Source organism: Xyrauchen texanus, chromosome 29, assembly GCF_025860055.1.
Source record: "Xyrauchen texanus isolate HMW12.3.18 chromosome 29, RBS_HiC_50CHRs, whole genome shotgun sequence".
NCBI lineage: Eukaryota > Metazoa > Chordata > Actinopteri > Cypriniformes > Catostomidae > Xyrauchen > Xyrauchen texanus.
In genome coordinates this window covers 28,682,860-28,700,072 of record NC_068304.1, presented here as the reverse complement: position 1 = coordinate 28,700,072, position 17,213 = coordinate 28,682,860, and the positions used below count along the sequence as shown (strand labels likewise).

Sequence of the window (17,213 nt, the reverse complement as noted above, 5' to 3'; positions counted from 1 at the left end):
CTTTACGGTGTGTGTCAGCTAATTTTGATGCAAATCAAATAATAAACAAACATCATTACTATTCGCTGAAATATGGAAAACAACCCCATTATTGAGTGTCAGATAGTGTTACACCGCGGTTGAAACTATTGACATCACCTTACATCCTCTGTGTGGTGACACAGCAACTCAGAAATTGATACAAGAATTAAATCCATAATAATGGCTGCTGGCCAGAAACAGATCAAGTGTTGAAAGTCTATACAAACGTTGCATGTACTTTCCACTGGTACACTTTGATTTCTCATTACCTTTCTTAATGCATCACAAGCCCAACCCCATGGTTTTTTGTAGTGATAATTGTTATATATATATTTATAAGATAGAATTGTCACAGTATTTAACTTAAAGGAATAGTTCATCCAAAAAGGACAAAGAATGTGAATTGCCAAAAACATAAAAAGAAGTCAAAGTGGAGATTAAAAAAATAAAATAATAATTACTTAAATATAAATCTGTCGGCTCGCTTCTGAATAATGGATTTAACCACTGGAGTGATAAAGATTACTTTTATGCTTTTTTGGCCTTCAAAGTTCTGGTCACCAGTCACTCTCATTGAATGGACCTACAGAGCTGAGATATTTAAAAAAAACAAATATTTGTTTGTGTTCTTCAGAAAAAAAAAGACACATATGAGGGTGAGTAAATGAGAGAATTGTCATTTTTGGGTGAACTATCCCTTTAAGATCGCATGGAAAGTAGATTGATCTGATGGTGATCACGCATCAGAGGTCTTAACTTTCTCTACTATATCCAACAAATAAAACTATACCACTTCATAATACTAATATAAATCGTAAATTATACTTAATTCATTGTAGTGAAATATTGTTTTTTAATAATTAACACATTTAAAGCAAATATAATTTTCTTTAATCTATGGGAAATTTATGTTTAACATTATCAATACTGTCATTTGGTCCAAAACTCATTAACCCCGACTGAATGATTCAGACTAAATCAGCAATCAGAATTTTTTACTTGAATTAATAAAAAAATATATATATATTTTGTATGTTGATTTAAAATGTATTTTTATTAAATGTTTTGCACAAAAAAAATAAATTATTACAAAATCTCCCAAATTATCCCAAATTGTTTAACTATATTTAAATTTAAGCAAAATTTGCAAACTTCATATGACATCGACATTTTCTGTAGGTTTAGCATCTCATTTGTCTGACATTTTGCTAAAAAGAAAACAAAAACTTTTTCTAAAAGATTTACACACAAATTTTTGTGGAAAGTGCCAGCAGTGTCATTCATGTTTTGCCTGTGCTTGTTTCAATAACCCTGTCATTCAACTCCCAGTGAGAGACAAGGCTCATTTTCACCTGTTGTTCAGCACTTCAGAAAATTTACTGCGACAAGAGACCATCAATTGGCAAGAAGCGAATCACCCAAAGCTCGCTGCATATCTTTGCCCAAGGATAAACAGTGTCTCCTTGAGCGCTTCGTCACTTGAGAGCATTGAGACCTGTTTAAGGGTCATTAAACCTAAAACTCCAAGCACAGCCTCTCACCTTCTTCTTGTCTGTCTCTCTCATTCTCACACACACACACACACACACACACACACACACACAACCTTTAGAAATAAGAGTGGAGGAACAAAATGAAAGGAAAATCAATACTGCGCTTTTGACCTAAAGAGTGTGCACAGAACGAGTGAGGGGAGCTGACATTGTGACATGTTTTGAGTGTGTGTGTAGATGGACAGCTCTCTGAATGTGTAATGAAAGGAGCCAGGTCTTCCATCGCAGGGGATTTACTGAAGAATGCTCCAATCACTAGGGGTTTGAGAGTGTGGCATCATTTTTTGCTCAACTTGGATGGTCCTGTCGAGTATCTGGCAGGCAGTGCCATCTGTCTTGACCTGCTTTGCTAGTGCCAAGCTCCTTGCTGGCACAGTGACATCTGTGTACACACCCTGAAGAACACCCATGTCTCTCTTCACGGACCACCTGTCACTGACTGTCTTGTCACAGTCACACACTTAAAGGAATAGTTCATCCAGACATGAAAATGTAGTCATCATTTAATAACCGTCATGTTGTTTGAAAACCATGTGACTTTCTTTTTTTCCCTTAGGACACAAAATTAGATATTCTGAAGAATCTACAAGCTGCTCTTTTCTGTAGAATGAGTTAATATTGTATATGTTCATATTGATTATAAAAATAAACGTTCCAAATGGGGTTATTACAGCGATGTCATAGAAGAATCATTTTTCGTTCTCCATAGAACCTTTCAGCGAACGGATCTTAAAAGAACAAACTATTTATAGTCTAAAGAACGTTTTTCCACTACATAGAACATTATGTGCAGTGAGAAGGTTCAATGGTTGTTAAATGTTCTACATAGAAACATTAAGGACAAATGAACACCATAAAAGACTAATGGACAATAGCTTTGAGAAACAGACCAAAATTGAAGTTGCTATTCATGCACACATTCAAATTGGATGGTGTCGTTGATTTAAACATAGTGTGAAGTGTCTTAACGTGCCAAATGTGAAAATGCACATGCATAAGTGACAGGAAAAGATATTTAGTGAAAATTACTTAAATTTCTGTCTGTCTCTCAAACAAATCTATCATAAGTTTTGCAAAAAACAGTAGCACACAAGTTGTATGAACTATGTTTATGATTCATTTTTGTCCTTTTGGCGTTCTTTGAAATTTCCTGGTCACAATATAATTTCCTTCTGTGGAAAAGAGCAGCTGGGAGATTCGTGTTCCACGGAAGAAAGAAAGTCATATGAGTTTAGAACAACATAAGGGTGAGTAAATAACAGAATTTTCTTTTTTTCAGTAAACTAATCTTGTCCTCTTGCAATCCCTTTTCTTCTCCCTGTATCTCTTTCTTATTTGCTCTTAATCGCTTCTATCAGAAAAGACTCAGGGTGATTAGAATTAGTACAAATGTAGAGATATTTAGATCATTTGGCGTAAGCCCAGTCCTAGGGTTCAGCGCTCAGATAATTGCTCGAACCGTCAGATCATGCTGGAAGGTGCTTACGGCAGGGGAGAGGAGCTTACCCCTGTGCAGGACAGGAGCTAAACTGGTGCTAATGTGGTGGAGGGGGGTGAAAGCAATGGAGGCATACGAACTATGAAAGCGGTGCAGGGCTTATGAAGGAGAGGCTATATTGTAATTGGCTGAGATGTCCGAATTGAATGAATGCGTAAGGATCCAGAGACTTCCTGCTAGAAATCCACTTATGCTTCCATTTCTTTTTTCACACACTCCTTTATTCTGATGTTTAGATGAAATGCTACATTAGCTGGAGCACATAAAGAAAACAAATGATAGTAACACTTTAGGTTAGGGATGGGAAATTAAACAGTGATTAATGACTAATAATTCGACTTGTAAGGGACTAGTTATGGACTTGTTATAAGGTATTTATAAGGCCTATGTTTGTTGATTTCTTACACTTGCCTAATAGCCTCTTGTTTTTTTCCCCTAACAATTAACTTATTAGGTAAAAACAAAAGATCCAATAGCTAATAAGGTGCTAAATACATCCTTTATAGGTTCTCATTACACTATTTGAATGTGCAAATGATATGTATAAAATAAATATAGAAGGCAGATACTTTTGATGCTTAGTGTAAATAGCAACAAAAAGCATCCTCTGTGTACTAAGGGCAAATAGTGTTAAATGCTATTTGCAGCCCTAATTAAAAACTACCATACAGTATAGGGGCATCACTGCAGCATGTTTATTGTGTTTATTTAGAGTCCCACAAGCACCCTACACCAACCCCTATCCCTAAACCGAACCATAGCCTTCACTGCGTTGTTGAAATACAATATGCATTCTACATGCATTTCATACTTATAAGCTGAAAATTCACACATAGTACTGAGAACCTATAAAGAATGTTTGTTTGTTTTGTTTGTTTGTCATCTTACTCGATATTGATATGTTTTGTTTTTAGCTAAGAAATTGATTATTATGACAAAAGTAAATATAAAGGGGCTATAAAGCAAGAATAAGCCATCATCCAATAAAGGCTTAGTAAATAATTTCTAATGCCAAACAAGTCCATAACTGGTCACTTACAAGTGTAATTATTAGTCATGATTTACTGTTGTGTTACCAAAATTATCACATTCAATCTTCTGTGGAAGAAGTTTAGTCAAAGGTGTTCAATGAACTGCAGAGATCAATGCAAGCGTTAATGGAATTAATGTGTGTGTGTGTGTGTGTGTGTGTGTGTGTGTGTGTCTTTCACAAATTGCTAGTCTATGAGAGACAGCCCCCACTCCATTATTTCTCTATTGCCAGCTCAAATCTTATACCTCAAGCCCATTGCTCACTAACTAATGTAACACTCATACTGACTGTCCCATTGTGTTTCCATTTTTTCCACCAGAAAGTGAATTTCATCCTTGGTCAGTCCAAAAAAAAACTGTTTTTGAAATGGGGATTTGAAGTGTGGTAAACAGCAGGTTCAGAAGCAAAGTTGAACTTGGTTGAAATGGAGAGGAGGGTGCATTTGGTTCACGTTGTACCTTTATGAGTATCTTGCCCTTAAGGCTGTTCGGGCTGGGAAGCTGCTTGGGGTCTTTGTTCAGGGCCTCCACCACATCCAGCTTGTCCCCGAAGATCTCTTTCAGATGCTGTGCTATCTTCTTCTGCTGCTGAATGCTGCAGTGATTCTCTATGGACAGGATCACTGGGAACCTGACACCGCAGGAGAGAAGAGAGAGAGAGAATGGGTGAGTGAGACAGTCATCACAAACAAGGGTAGAGCAAGAACAGTCAGCAGCTGCTCTCTGCCTCCAGAGTCTTCCCCAGACATGAACCTAGATCTCTTTTTTTATCTCATTGTTCCCTTTTTCCTAGCTGTCTTTCTCTTTTTTGACTGTCACTCTTGCCATCACTCTCTTTTTACTTTCTTTCCCTCGATGCTTTCTGTCTCTCTCAACATCTGTTTTTCCAAATACATGACCACAGACACACAAATCATACATGACTTTGTTCTCTCTATTTCTGCTTATTTTGAAAAATGTGAAGAGTGCATCAACGTGAGCTAGGGCATATGTCATGATTTTCAGTGAAAGATGACATCAATCTGTCTTTTCTTCTTATAAAACGGTATGACTTCTGAAGACTTGGACTATGGTGTATCAGTCATATGGAGCATAAATACTTTCATGTTGCTTTCGCCTCCAGTCCCTAAAGCTCCAGCTTGGAAAAGAGCAACTTTCTTCTTTTGTGTTACACGGAAGATAGAAAATAATACTGGTTTGTAATTAAATGAGGGTTGCTAATTTATTTTCACTTTTGGGAGAACGTTTCCTTTCACTGCAACCTTACAAACTAAGAAAAACATAAAATGTGTTATTTTGTTGAAGCTGCTGATGGCTGTATATTGTATGTAAGGTGTACAAGAAAAAGATTTAAAAGAAGAAAAAAAATGGTGTTTTGCTCTTTGGAAAAGGACAGAATTATATATTTTCAGACAGAAGCAATACCTGAATGTCAGGTCTGTTTGAGAGTAAAGGAAAACCTCTGGGCTTAAAAAGCCCTACACTATGAGTGGCATTCCTCTCACACACAAAAGCACACACATACACATATTATGAAACGAAATGCATGAGAGTGGGAACCAGAAAAAGAGATAAAGATGCCCTATAGGTCTACAGTGATAGTAATGTTGCCTCAGCAGGTGTCATGGGAAAAGATGAGAGAAATTTGCATGTGATGTGCATGTGCTAACAAGCTCATTTTCTCCATTATTGTGCGCCATTAGCTGAAACAGATGGCTGTCTAATGATAAAATATCATTAAAAAACACACAGGTTGCATTCTAGCAGCTATCACAGAGTCTACACAACTCCAGGTCTTGGTACAGAAAGTTCAATTCAATTATTGATGTACTTATCCTCCCTGTTAAATATAAAACAATTTTCCACACAAATTTAATAGAATGTTTATGTCACCTGCACCTTCCTGGGTACCTAATCTGGTAATCGTAAAATGATGAAGGCAAAGCAAAAGGGTTTATAAGTCATTTTGACTTGTTTTTGAGATAACACAGCTCTATTACACATTAAAAACATCCAGTGGTCTGCCACCAATAATGAACGACCCTGTGAAGCTGATTACTGAAACATGGAATATTAATCTTTATGGGTACACCAAGTCATTTTTTCTTCTATGTTCGGAATAGAACACTAGTGTACTATATATTAAATATCGTATGGCTACTATATTTAAAAATATTATCTGTAACGGTATGCATGGGAAAGGGAAGGAAGAGTGACTTACATAGTTGGAAACAGCATTCAATGCAGCATGCTCTGTTGCATACTGCACATTTGTATTAATTCATCCCATAATTAATTTATTCTGCTAAGAAAGTGTCCAATACAGTAATGGGGGGTTTACTGTGATAAAGGGAGTAGAAATAGTCAGATGACCTCAACATGCTGGCCACCATGAATGGGAACTGCCCTTATGTAGAATATGTAAGAGAAAATGAACATACTCTAAGTACATACTCATTGTTTACAAAGGCATATTTGTTGATGGTCTCAATGACAGATTTAAAGGTGATCTTAGAGGTGAGAGTGTAGCCGTGCTGGACCATGGGCTCACCGTCTGGACCATCCCAACAGTCCACTGAAAAACAAACAGAAAACAGAGCTGGGGTTGCACACAGGGCTCAAAATATAACAAGAAATGTACATAATTGTATTTATTTACAACCAGAAAGGTTTGGATCAAGGGACAGATATAAAACCATAAGTGTTGTCTTACCCTCCACACAGCGGCAGCCGGCCTGCAGCACCCAGGCATACATGTCCGTCTTGGAGTGGGACAGCAGCTGATCACCGGTCAGATAGGTGTTGTGGGAAGATGCTATGAAATAGTTACACAGAGGCTGATCCATGTCCTGATTAACCTCATTGTGTTGAGGGTTGAATACATCACAGACAGGGCTGCGCATGTAGTTGGTGAAGCCTATGGTGGAAGAGACAGAACACATTGGCAATGGTTCATAATATTTGACTTTATTACATTACCGTATCTACCATATTATATGTTGCTACAAATTTAAAACAAAGCTAAATCTAACAAAAATACAAGCACAATGTCTTTTCAAAGCTCGAAAATTAGTCAACATAATGAACGATGCACAAAACATTTTGAATGAAGAGAAAATATTCCTTGGATCAAACAGGCAACATCGCGTAAAGCCATAAAATAATATATTCATACAAACTTGTGGACCGACCAGCCGAGCTAGCTAGCCAGACAGACAGACAGACAGACAGACAGACAGACAGACAGACAGACAGACAGACAGACAGACAGACAGACAGACAGACAGACAGACAGACAGACAGACAGATAGATAGATAGATAGATAGATAGATAGATAGATAGATAGATAGATAGATAGATAGATAGATTTTTCCATCAGCTTTGCTTTTGTAGGAAGTCGAGCTGAACTGAGCTCCTGTGTCTTATTTACCTTAGGGGAAGACAGATTGGCCAGTGCCTCACTGTCAGTACACAGTGCTCATGGGCCAAATCAATAAAGCTTCCAAAAAGAATAGATACAGTTTCACAATTCGCATAAACACAACACAGATCAACTTTAAAATCCAGCAGAACGGCATGTTCTTCGCTTAAACTACCTGCCACTTTATAAAATGTATAATTAAAACACTGTATAATATATTGGATGTTCCAGCAAATAAAGGAAAGCACCAAAAGAGAGTTTAATCGGATGGACTCACACACTCCACATATTTTGCAGGGTAGGTCTTTAGTGATATTGCAGTAAGTAAGAGATCATGTACATGAACTAACAAAGAGCCATTTTACATTTTACGTGTTAAAGGAATATTCTAGGTTCAATACAAGTTAAGCTGAATCGACAGCATTTGTGGCATAATGTTGATTACCACAAAAATATTTTATCAATTTTATAAATGTAATTACATTAATTCTTCTGTTAAATCCAGTGTATTTTTTTAGCTTTAGGGTTTTAGGGTTTATGGCATTATATCGTCATGGCAACCAAGCTGTAAAATTGGAAATAACTTTAAACAAAAAAGGTTAGTAAGAGATTTTATGACACTAAAATCATGTTAGCACACATATTGTTTATTCTTTGTGACCATATGTTTGAAGCTGTCACGAACCCCGCTCCTCTGCCCCATCCCCGCTTCCTCGAGCACGCACACGCGCTCCCCTTCGTCCAGCTCACGCGCACGCTCGGCTTCACCGAGCACACACACGCACTACGCGAGCGTACTCGCTCGCTTCCCACTCCCTCGCTCCGCCCCCTCGAGCTTCTACGCTCGTTTTGCTCGCTCGAGCTTGCACGCTCGTTTTACTCCTACGAGCTCACATGCTCGTACACTATCTCCCCCCCTCGGGCTCACATGCCCACTTCTATCGCCAGAACATTATGTACACCTGCACTCGCGTCATCTGCACTCCTGTTCATTGTATACACCTGCACTCGTCCCTATCACCTGTCATTGTTTACACCTGCACTCGTCTCTATAAATATCACAGCACATTCGTCTCCCGCTTGTTGGTTATTGTGTTTAGTTTCCCGTGTCTTTGCCCCTTAGCTTGCCAACTCTAGTGTTCCCCTAGCTCCCCTGTTTAGTGTTACTCGTTGTTTTGATTCTGATTACCCCGGCTTTGACCCCACGCCGCCCTCGACCTCTCTCTTTGGATTTGCCCCCCTTGTTTATATCTTTATTCCCCGGCTTTTGACCTATCGCTCACCCTGACCATTCTTCATCTGGATTTTCCTTGCTGTACTTTTGCCTGCCTGCAATAAAACGCAGTTTTGACTTACATTGTGACTGTCTCTTCTTATGCGGGTTACAGAAGCAGTGATATTTTAATGTTTATTGATTGGCCCCATTCACTTCCATTGAAAGTCACTCACACAATAATCCCAAATTTTCTTTCTTTTTCTTTTTTTTTTAAAGGAGGGACAAGTGGAATATTCCTTAAATTTATAAATATGCTGTTGTTCATTCACTGTGAAAATGTTTACCTAAAAAAGTGTTTCATGTGATGGTGTCTTAATTAACTGGTTTGATTTAAGTCATAAATATGATTTAATTTTAGCATTAGGTTACACCAACAAAATTTTAAGGGTTCAGTTTTGCAACTACTTTTTACAGTAATGCTACAGTAGTTCATCTTAGTTCATAATACATAAACTAATGTAATAATATCTTTAAATGTCCAAAATGTATTAGTACATGTGGAAATGTATAGTTTATTTTAGTTCATATCTATTCACTATAACTGTATAATTGTTGCATTAAATAATGTAATCAACCTTATTGTGAATCGTTATTAAAAAAAGAGTCATCTTGCTTTTAACACAATTCCTTTAGTCTTCTAGCTAACCTCTGTTCACTTGGTGCTGTTTAATAAGTTCAGGATCAACAATGCCTTTCATAACCTCTACTGATGTTGACTTAGTGCTTTTCTAAGATTAGCTTTGGCCTTAAATGAAAATGGGTAAATTTAACCCATCATGGTTATAACATAGTTAAATTGATTTTAATAAACTCATGAGCAAGGACAGTTTAGGCCTTATTTTTCAGACATTCTGTCAGGTATTCTGAGAAAAAAGTAGGAAAGCATTAAGTTAAAGAAAGGCAGAGTAGAGCTAAATAAAGGAGCATGACAGTTCTCACCATCAATTCCAAGAACACCTTTCTGCTTGTTCTCCTCAGAGACTTCAAACTTGTTGATTATGTCCAGACAGTAATCTAGGGTCACATTGGACATCTGCAAAGAGGCAGAGAAGCAATTAATACAGCGGGTCAGTATTATGTCACTCTTCCAGATAGGATCCATGTCAATCATTTGGTCTCAGAGGGTATCCTCCTCTTAAACTAAGATCACAAAAAAAATGCCATTCTGCCACTAAATAACTTCATCCTTCTGTTTTGTCTGTACCCCTTCCCTCTTTGAACTATTTCCCCCAGGGCTTCATGGCCCATGTGTGGGCAGAGCGAGAGGGAGGACGGGCACAGCAAGGCTTTTTTAGCATTACACTGGGGATGTTCATAACCTCAGCTGGAAAGTCATTAAAATGGCTGATAGAGAGCCAGAGCCTTCCAATCTTGGATTCTTAAAGAATGCCCAAGATCTCAGGCAGATTTTGAGATGAAATAGGCAAAAAGGACTTATAAAAAAGGAAAAAAATGCATGACAAATTGATATGTTTTTGATGTTTGTAAATGAAAATGATAAATAAATTATAATGAATAAAGAACAGGATTCAACATAAAGGATTATTTTCTGGTTGGTCTAGTAGTTCAGATTTGAATATTTTCACTGGTCACACCACAAAAATTATCTATTTTAATGTTAAAGTTCACACAAACACACACTATATGAATTATAACATAATTCATTTATAATCTTTATTTATTATAGCATATATACAGTATATATACAGTATATAAATACACGCTGGAAAGCGATGGCATACAGCGCAAAATATTACTGATTCGTTTATCATTTTCAACCAATTCTAACAGATACTTCCAACAATATCACAAATTATTCGACAAAATCTCATCTTTATTAGACAATGTTTTATATATCACAGAAGACACAATTTTTTGTTTATAACATGATCAATGAAGACATAAACAATATCAATGAACGCAAGATGTAATGATAATGAAGCACTGGCCTGACAGGGCAGGTGACAGTTCCATACATTTTCCCAAATCTTTCATGCACAGGCCCAGGCCCAGGACCAGGACAATTGGGCTATACTTATTTTTGAGCCCAGAAGAACCAAAATGGAAATATAGTGAAGAACTGGACCAAATCAAAAATGTAATGAAGGGGGGAAAACTGATAGGATAGGGCAATATACATGATCTCAGAAGCTAAAGATGTGAATATGAAAGGCATCAGAGGCAGTACACCATACATGTACTACATGATACAACATCAGACAGGACGCCTCTGATGGGACTTACATTTAAAACACACTACACAGAAGCACAGGGAGAGAGCTTCTGTAATAATTGTGTATGTTCAAAAAAGCATGAAAACATCCAGCACAAGCATGGCCATTGAAACATAAGTGTACTACCAGCCCTTAACTTGGATTGGATTCTAGTATCACTTCTGAATGAGAATGTTTGGATCAATATAAATACTACAAATAAATATGGTTAGATGGAGAAAATGAGGATGGGGAAAATTGGTGACCATCTACATTGGTCTTTTCAGAAGGAACACTTCGGTTTTGATCAGGACAAGATATTACATTGCCATCTTACCTTTTGCTCAATACGCAGAAAGTTGCCAAGTTCCTCTGCAGTCAGGTGATCCTTCTTCTCACTAAAGCACATGAGCAACAGGAAGAGATCTCGTCTTAGTGACATCATCTTATAGAAGACGGTGAACTCCTCAAATGTCAATGTGCCCTGCTGGTCATCGGTATCTGCTTCCTGTTCCATCATACAAGAGAGAAAGTAGAGAAATCAGAGGTGCATTTAGGTCACAACAGGGAGAATTGACTGAAAATCGTGCTGCCTTTGTTGTTTGTTTGTTTTTGTTTTTCATTATGCAAATAGAATGGATATGGAAGAAATGCATAAAGCAATGTAGTGCTAAACACAATTTGCATGGTGCACATGATAAGATGCGCGGATTGACGGTCTCAGACATGAAAGTAACTGAGATTCGTCCTCCGCCACACGGATTGAGGCAAGTCACTACGCCACCATGAGGACTTACAGAGCATTGGGAATTGGGAAAAAAAATCTTGATGTTCACACTTTCTTTTGTCATCTGTTGTATTTTCCCTTTCTTCTTAGTTCTTGCTTTATCACTCTTTCTGTCAAAGAAAACTACTACTGCTCAGAAATATCTCAAAACAATCTTTGTTTCCAGAAACTCTGCATTAACGAATGCAAAATGGGGGGTAAATACTTTACGACACAATAATTACAAGGTGATAACACATAATAGTGTTACCACAGCTCTATTGAACAAAGAGTTCAAAGAAAATAGCATGGGACTTAAAATAACAATTTGTACCATACCTTCAGGGAACAGTTATAGCACAATTAAATCACACTTTCTATAAAGCAATGGAACTACTGACTGAATTTGTAATTAACTTATTCTAAAAGGAGTCGTAACTAATGAAAATAAACCCAACTAGATTCATCAACTCATCTGAAACCATTTGAGACTTCCATATTTCATACCTGAAACATCTGTTTGACTTTTCTGCGAGGCAAGTTGACGTTCATCTTGTGTAAAAGCTGGTAGATCTCCTCAATGTTCAGAAAACCATCACCATTCTTATCAGCCTCCTCGAAGGTCTGCTTCATCCACGTACATGAAAGTTAAGAAAAAAGGCCACCAGCCCCAAGCATAACAATGAAACTGCAAAACAAAATTGTAACGTTTATCTTAATCAAAGATTTTCTTGAAAGTTGTATAGCAACATAAGAATGGCAAAATAATGTGGTTTCTTCATTAATCATAAATGGTATCATAAATACCAAATAAGGAACATCAATTCTATAATCAATATTACTTTGTTGTCTTCTTGTGTCATCATAAGTGGATGACCTCATCCTTTTCTGTTTCCAGAGCTCACTCAATTAGATCTGATTGCACAAAGGAGAGATTCCCATAGCTGCCAAACACTGTGTGTAGACATGCAAATCTTTTTGTGAGTGCTGGTGTGTTTTCATTGTTTTTGCATGAAGAATGTCTCAGTTATATATATATATTCTAAGATTACTTTGCATTATTTTTATTAAAAAATACATATTTTTGTCCTTATGACAATGGAATTATTTAGCTGTTTGTTCTCAAAGATTAGTGCCAAACTAATATTCATTAAAAAAAAATCCCTGTGTCACTTGCAGTATCAAAGAAAAAACACGTGATTTTCTTCCCATTCGTTTTGCTTGCTTAATGCGAGGAATGTTCCACATAAACTTAGAATGTTAATGAGGTAAAAGTCATTAGAAAATGCAGTCACGACAGATGTTCTCTTCAGAAGATGTTTTTGATTTGAATTTCTTGCACCAGTCAGATTGCCATTCTTACAGTTTCACTTAAAATGAGTCTTATATGAAAGTTTAATTTCGTCACATAAAGCCCATTTGTATTCACATTTGGTGTTTGCCAAGTGTTACTGTAATTTGGGCCCCTATCTTAACATGAGGAAGTGAGTATGTGTGGGGGGGGGGTGGCTAGTGGTGAGATGTTCCAGTAATTGTAAGGAAACAGTTAGTCCATACTGCACCAAAGGAGATTTTTATGTATTTATGAAGTATGACTGTTGGCAGAAGGTCTTCACACAATGGACATACTTTGAAAGTCGCCCAAATTCAGCAGTCAATTCAGGTTACCTCGGAGCAATTAGGAAGCTAATCAGAGAGGCATTAACATTTGACTATAGCTGTATGACAAAGAATATCTATTTTGTATTACATGTCATTTAGAGTTAATCCAATCTCTTTGATCTATGAAGTATGTCTTTGATAGCGAGTGTGCATAAATGTACATTATAAGCCTGTGTGCCATTGTCGAACATGACTTGAAATTAAGTTAATGAATTTTACAGTAATGAAGTGAGCCACATGAATTCACCATATATTGATTTACTAGAAAGAAAGGCTCAAAAATTGTGTTGAAATCTGAGACTACACTGTAGTTTTAGCATTTTAATACAGTGCTCCATCAGCAATGGCAGAAAAATGCATGTTCATGAACCGTCAGTGGAACAGATAATCATGAAAATCATTCTGCTATTTTATTTTTTATTTTTTTAAAGGAGCCAGTTCTCAGTTACTTAAACCTCATGTTGAAATTCATCTAAATATTTAGCTGTCCTGACCTATGTTTGTGCATGTTTGTTATTTTATAGTCTGCCCTGCCTCGCACATCCTCATTTTAAAGAGCTGTAGTGAGCTAATTACTCCAGGCTGATCTCTTGTGCTCAAGTACAAATAGAGAGAGCAAAGGATCAACAAGTTCTGTGTGAGTATGCATGAAATGGGTCACAATCACAGCTGTCTAGAATGAAAGCATAATGGTTATGGCAGATTATAACCACTGCCCGCTGATGACTCACGCCTCTTTAATGAGAATAACAGACCTAAACATAAGGGAGGAGAGGATGAGCAGTTCTGTCGTTTTATCTCCTTCTTCTCTAAGGCCAGTTCTTTTATGTCAGGCAGTGCTTTTGTAAGAACTCCCTGCAGAGGAACACTCCCTGGAGTACTGAACTGCTCACAGAATGACTCAATGAGATTTACCTCGTGCTCTCTTTGTATTTCTCTCTTTTGTAAATCAGTCTAAATTAATCAGTCAAAATCAATCACAAGTACTTCCTTCCTTTACTCCCTCCATCCATTCATCATTGAATGTATTCATCCACCCCTCCATCCATCTATTAAAGGATTAGTCCATGCGAAATGAAGACTCAATCATTTTTTACTCATCCTCATGATATTTAAAAAAAATATTCTTACAACTCTTTTCCATATAATTACACTGTAAAAGGTAGCAACCTGCAATTGGAGCTATTTCAACCTGATCTAACCATTTAAATTTGTTTTGTCAGTGTAACCTAATGTATTCAGGTTGATTCAGTGATGTTAGATTATATTTTTGACTTGAATAAAGTCACTTAATTTAAGGCTAACATTTTTTTCAGAATTACAAGAAAAGCACAATTAAAAAATGTGACTTGTGCACTGTATTCCAAGTCTTCTGCACCAATATATCCAATACTTGAGAGGAGAACAGGCCAAACTTGTTGTTATTGATTGAAAATATTGCCTTTCGCTGTACCTCTCAAATATCATTCACACTTGCACATATTCAAACTTGAAGCATGAAGACGCATCAAGCCAGCTTTGACAACAATGACGCAACAATGCATTGGTTTTCGCATCAGTTGTAAATCTGTTTTTTGAATATATTACAGTAAATAACCACTTAAATTTCAGTCTTTTCCTCAAACAAAGCTATCATATGGCTTAGAAGACTTTCAAAATAGTGCACAAGTCATATGGACTTTTATAGTGCTTTTTAGTCATTTTTGATGCTTGACAGCCACTGGTCATTGTATGCTTTCATTGCATGTAAAATGGGTAGTAACACACTACATTTACTCTGTTACATTTACTTGAGTACATTTTTGGAGAAAATGTACTTTAAAGAGTATGTTTAATAGAGTGTACTTTTTCCTCTTAAGTAAATTTCTAATGAAAAAAGGTACTTTTACTTAATTACAATGGGCAAAGTTCCTGTCGTTATATTTCTGGTTTTACATTTTTTTTGCACAATTTATTGAGAGATAAAAAAAAAGAACTTTACAGTTGCGCTCTGTCTCTCGAGTCCACCATTGCAGCAGCAGCAAGCACTCAAAACAAACAGTTTCGTCACGCGATGCCTTCATTTTACATCTCTGCGTGTGCACACTGCACAGCAACTTTGTGTTTGACAGATGTGGTACGTTTTTTTCTCATGGACAACAGAGAACAAACTTAAATAAGCCTAACACTTTCCAAATACAGAGATAAGGTGCAGTCTATCCTTACTGTACATAGCTAATGATCTAAATTCATTCTACACTGAAACACTGTAACTACACTGATCTAAGAATCCATGCAGGACTTAAAAAAGCTGTGAAATTGCAGAGGTAGCCATTAATAAATCATGATCTTGCTTCTTTTTATTCAGCATTATATTTGATTGGGCCTGTGGAATATTGATCACGTTTCTTCACTGTAATAATTAAATAAATTAATAATTACAAATAAAAATAATAATAAAATCTGACAAGCATCCTTAAAGTGATAGTTCAGCCATAAATGAATATTCTGTCATAATTTCCTCATGTTGTTCCAAACCTGTGTGACTTTCTGTATTTTGTGGTAACCAAATATGTTCGACAGAATGTTAGAGACTGCCAGTCTCAGTCACAAATCCCTTTTAAAATATGGGGGGGAAAAAACCTGCAGTAAAATTAAATGTTTACTATAAGGATAACATTCGGTCTGACATATACTCAACTGTGTTGCAATGAAGAAAGAAAGTAATACAGGTTTGGAACAACATGAGGGTGAATGATTAAAGAATTTACAATAATAATAATAATTATTATTATTATAAAATTATTATTATTATTATTTAATACATGTTAACTGTGTATTATGTAATAGAATTATATATATATTCTCTACCCACCTCTGGGAAAGGAGCAGTAAGAACATTTTTCAAAACGTCTACTTTTTTATTTTGTTTTTGGGTGAACTATTTAATATATCCATCCATCCATCAAACACTCAATTGTGCAGTAAAGGATATTGGTCATGTGTGCGCTGTCTCTTTGCTAGTGAATCTTCATCACTGATACCAGCCATGAGATAGCTGAGTCCCGTCACCCATGTCCGCGCTTCCTCTGCATTAGATGTAACCAAGTCCAGAGATTCCATGTGGTTGCCGTGATATATAGTGAAACAACAGTTTGGATCAAAGGTCCCCTCTGCATGGCGATGGAATATGTCAGATTGACGACCTTCTGTGACCTTGTACAGAGAATCAATGGTGACTGGGGAGAGGTAGAAGAGAGAGAGAAAATGATCTTTAAACTCCTAAAACAATGAGCCACTATGGATGCATGCAGAGATACATTAATCAGCATGGCAGCAGTAATTTGACCTACGTTATTTTCAATCCAATAAAGGATTTGTTTGCCAGAATAGTTCAACTCGACATGAAAGGAACAGAAATTGAAGAGGAAATTTGTTAATCACACTTATTAAGGGGACACCCCCATGTCACAAACACATTAAAAATGGGATGTTTTAGCAGAACAAAACTAGTCTAAACTGAAAGTGTTTTTTTTATTGAAGTCTCTTGAAAGCAGAATATTCTTGGTCAGTTTTTACTCAGATTTTCCAAGCAATTCTTCAAAAATATATCTTCTGTACACAGCAGTTTTTTTTACTTCATATGGCAAGTCTATTTGCATGTATGGACACATCACGTCTATAACGTGTGGTCATTTTCATGTTCACCAAAATGTATTTTGCTGTCATTTCTGACAGAAAATTCACAACTACCAAGCTAGATCAACTAACTGGAAATAAATGTCTTGTTT

The 17,213-nt window shown here is 36.6% G+C and overlaps 1 protein-coding gene across 1 annotated transcript in view; it reads right to left on the bottom strand.

The window, feature by feature from the left end:
• LOC127623039 (1-phosphatidylinositol 4,5-bisphosphate phosphodiesterase eta-1-like) overlaps window positions 1-17,213 on the bottom strand; it is a 72,777-nt gene that overhangs the window by 34,613 nt on the left and 20,951 nt on the right. The window contains exons 3-9 of the mRNA XM_052097246.1: window positions 16,418-16,661; window positions 12,289-12,418; window positions 11,353-11,523; window positions 9,742-9,835; window positions 6,818-7,021; window positions 6,559-6,679; window positions 4,564-4,735 (exon numbers count right to left, since the gene is read on the bottom strand). Coding sequence (XP_051953206.1) covers window positions 4,564-4,735; window positions 6,559-6,679; window positions 6,818-7,021; window positions 9,742-9,835; window positions 11,353-11,523; window positions 12,289-12,418; window positions 16,418-16,661 — 1,136 coding nt within the window. The remainder of the gene's footprint in view (window positions 1-4,563; window positions 4,736-6,558; window positions 6,680-6,817; window positions 7,022-9,741; window positions 9,836-11,352; window positions 11,524-12,288; window positions 12,419-16,417; window positions 16,662-17,213) is intronic.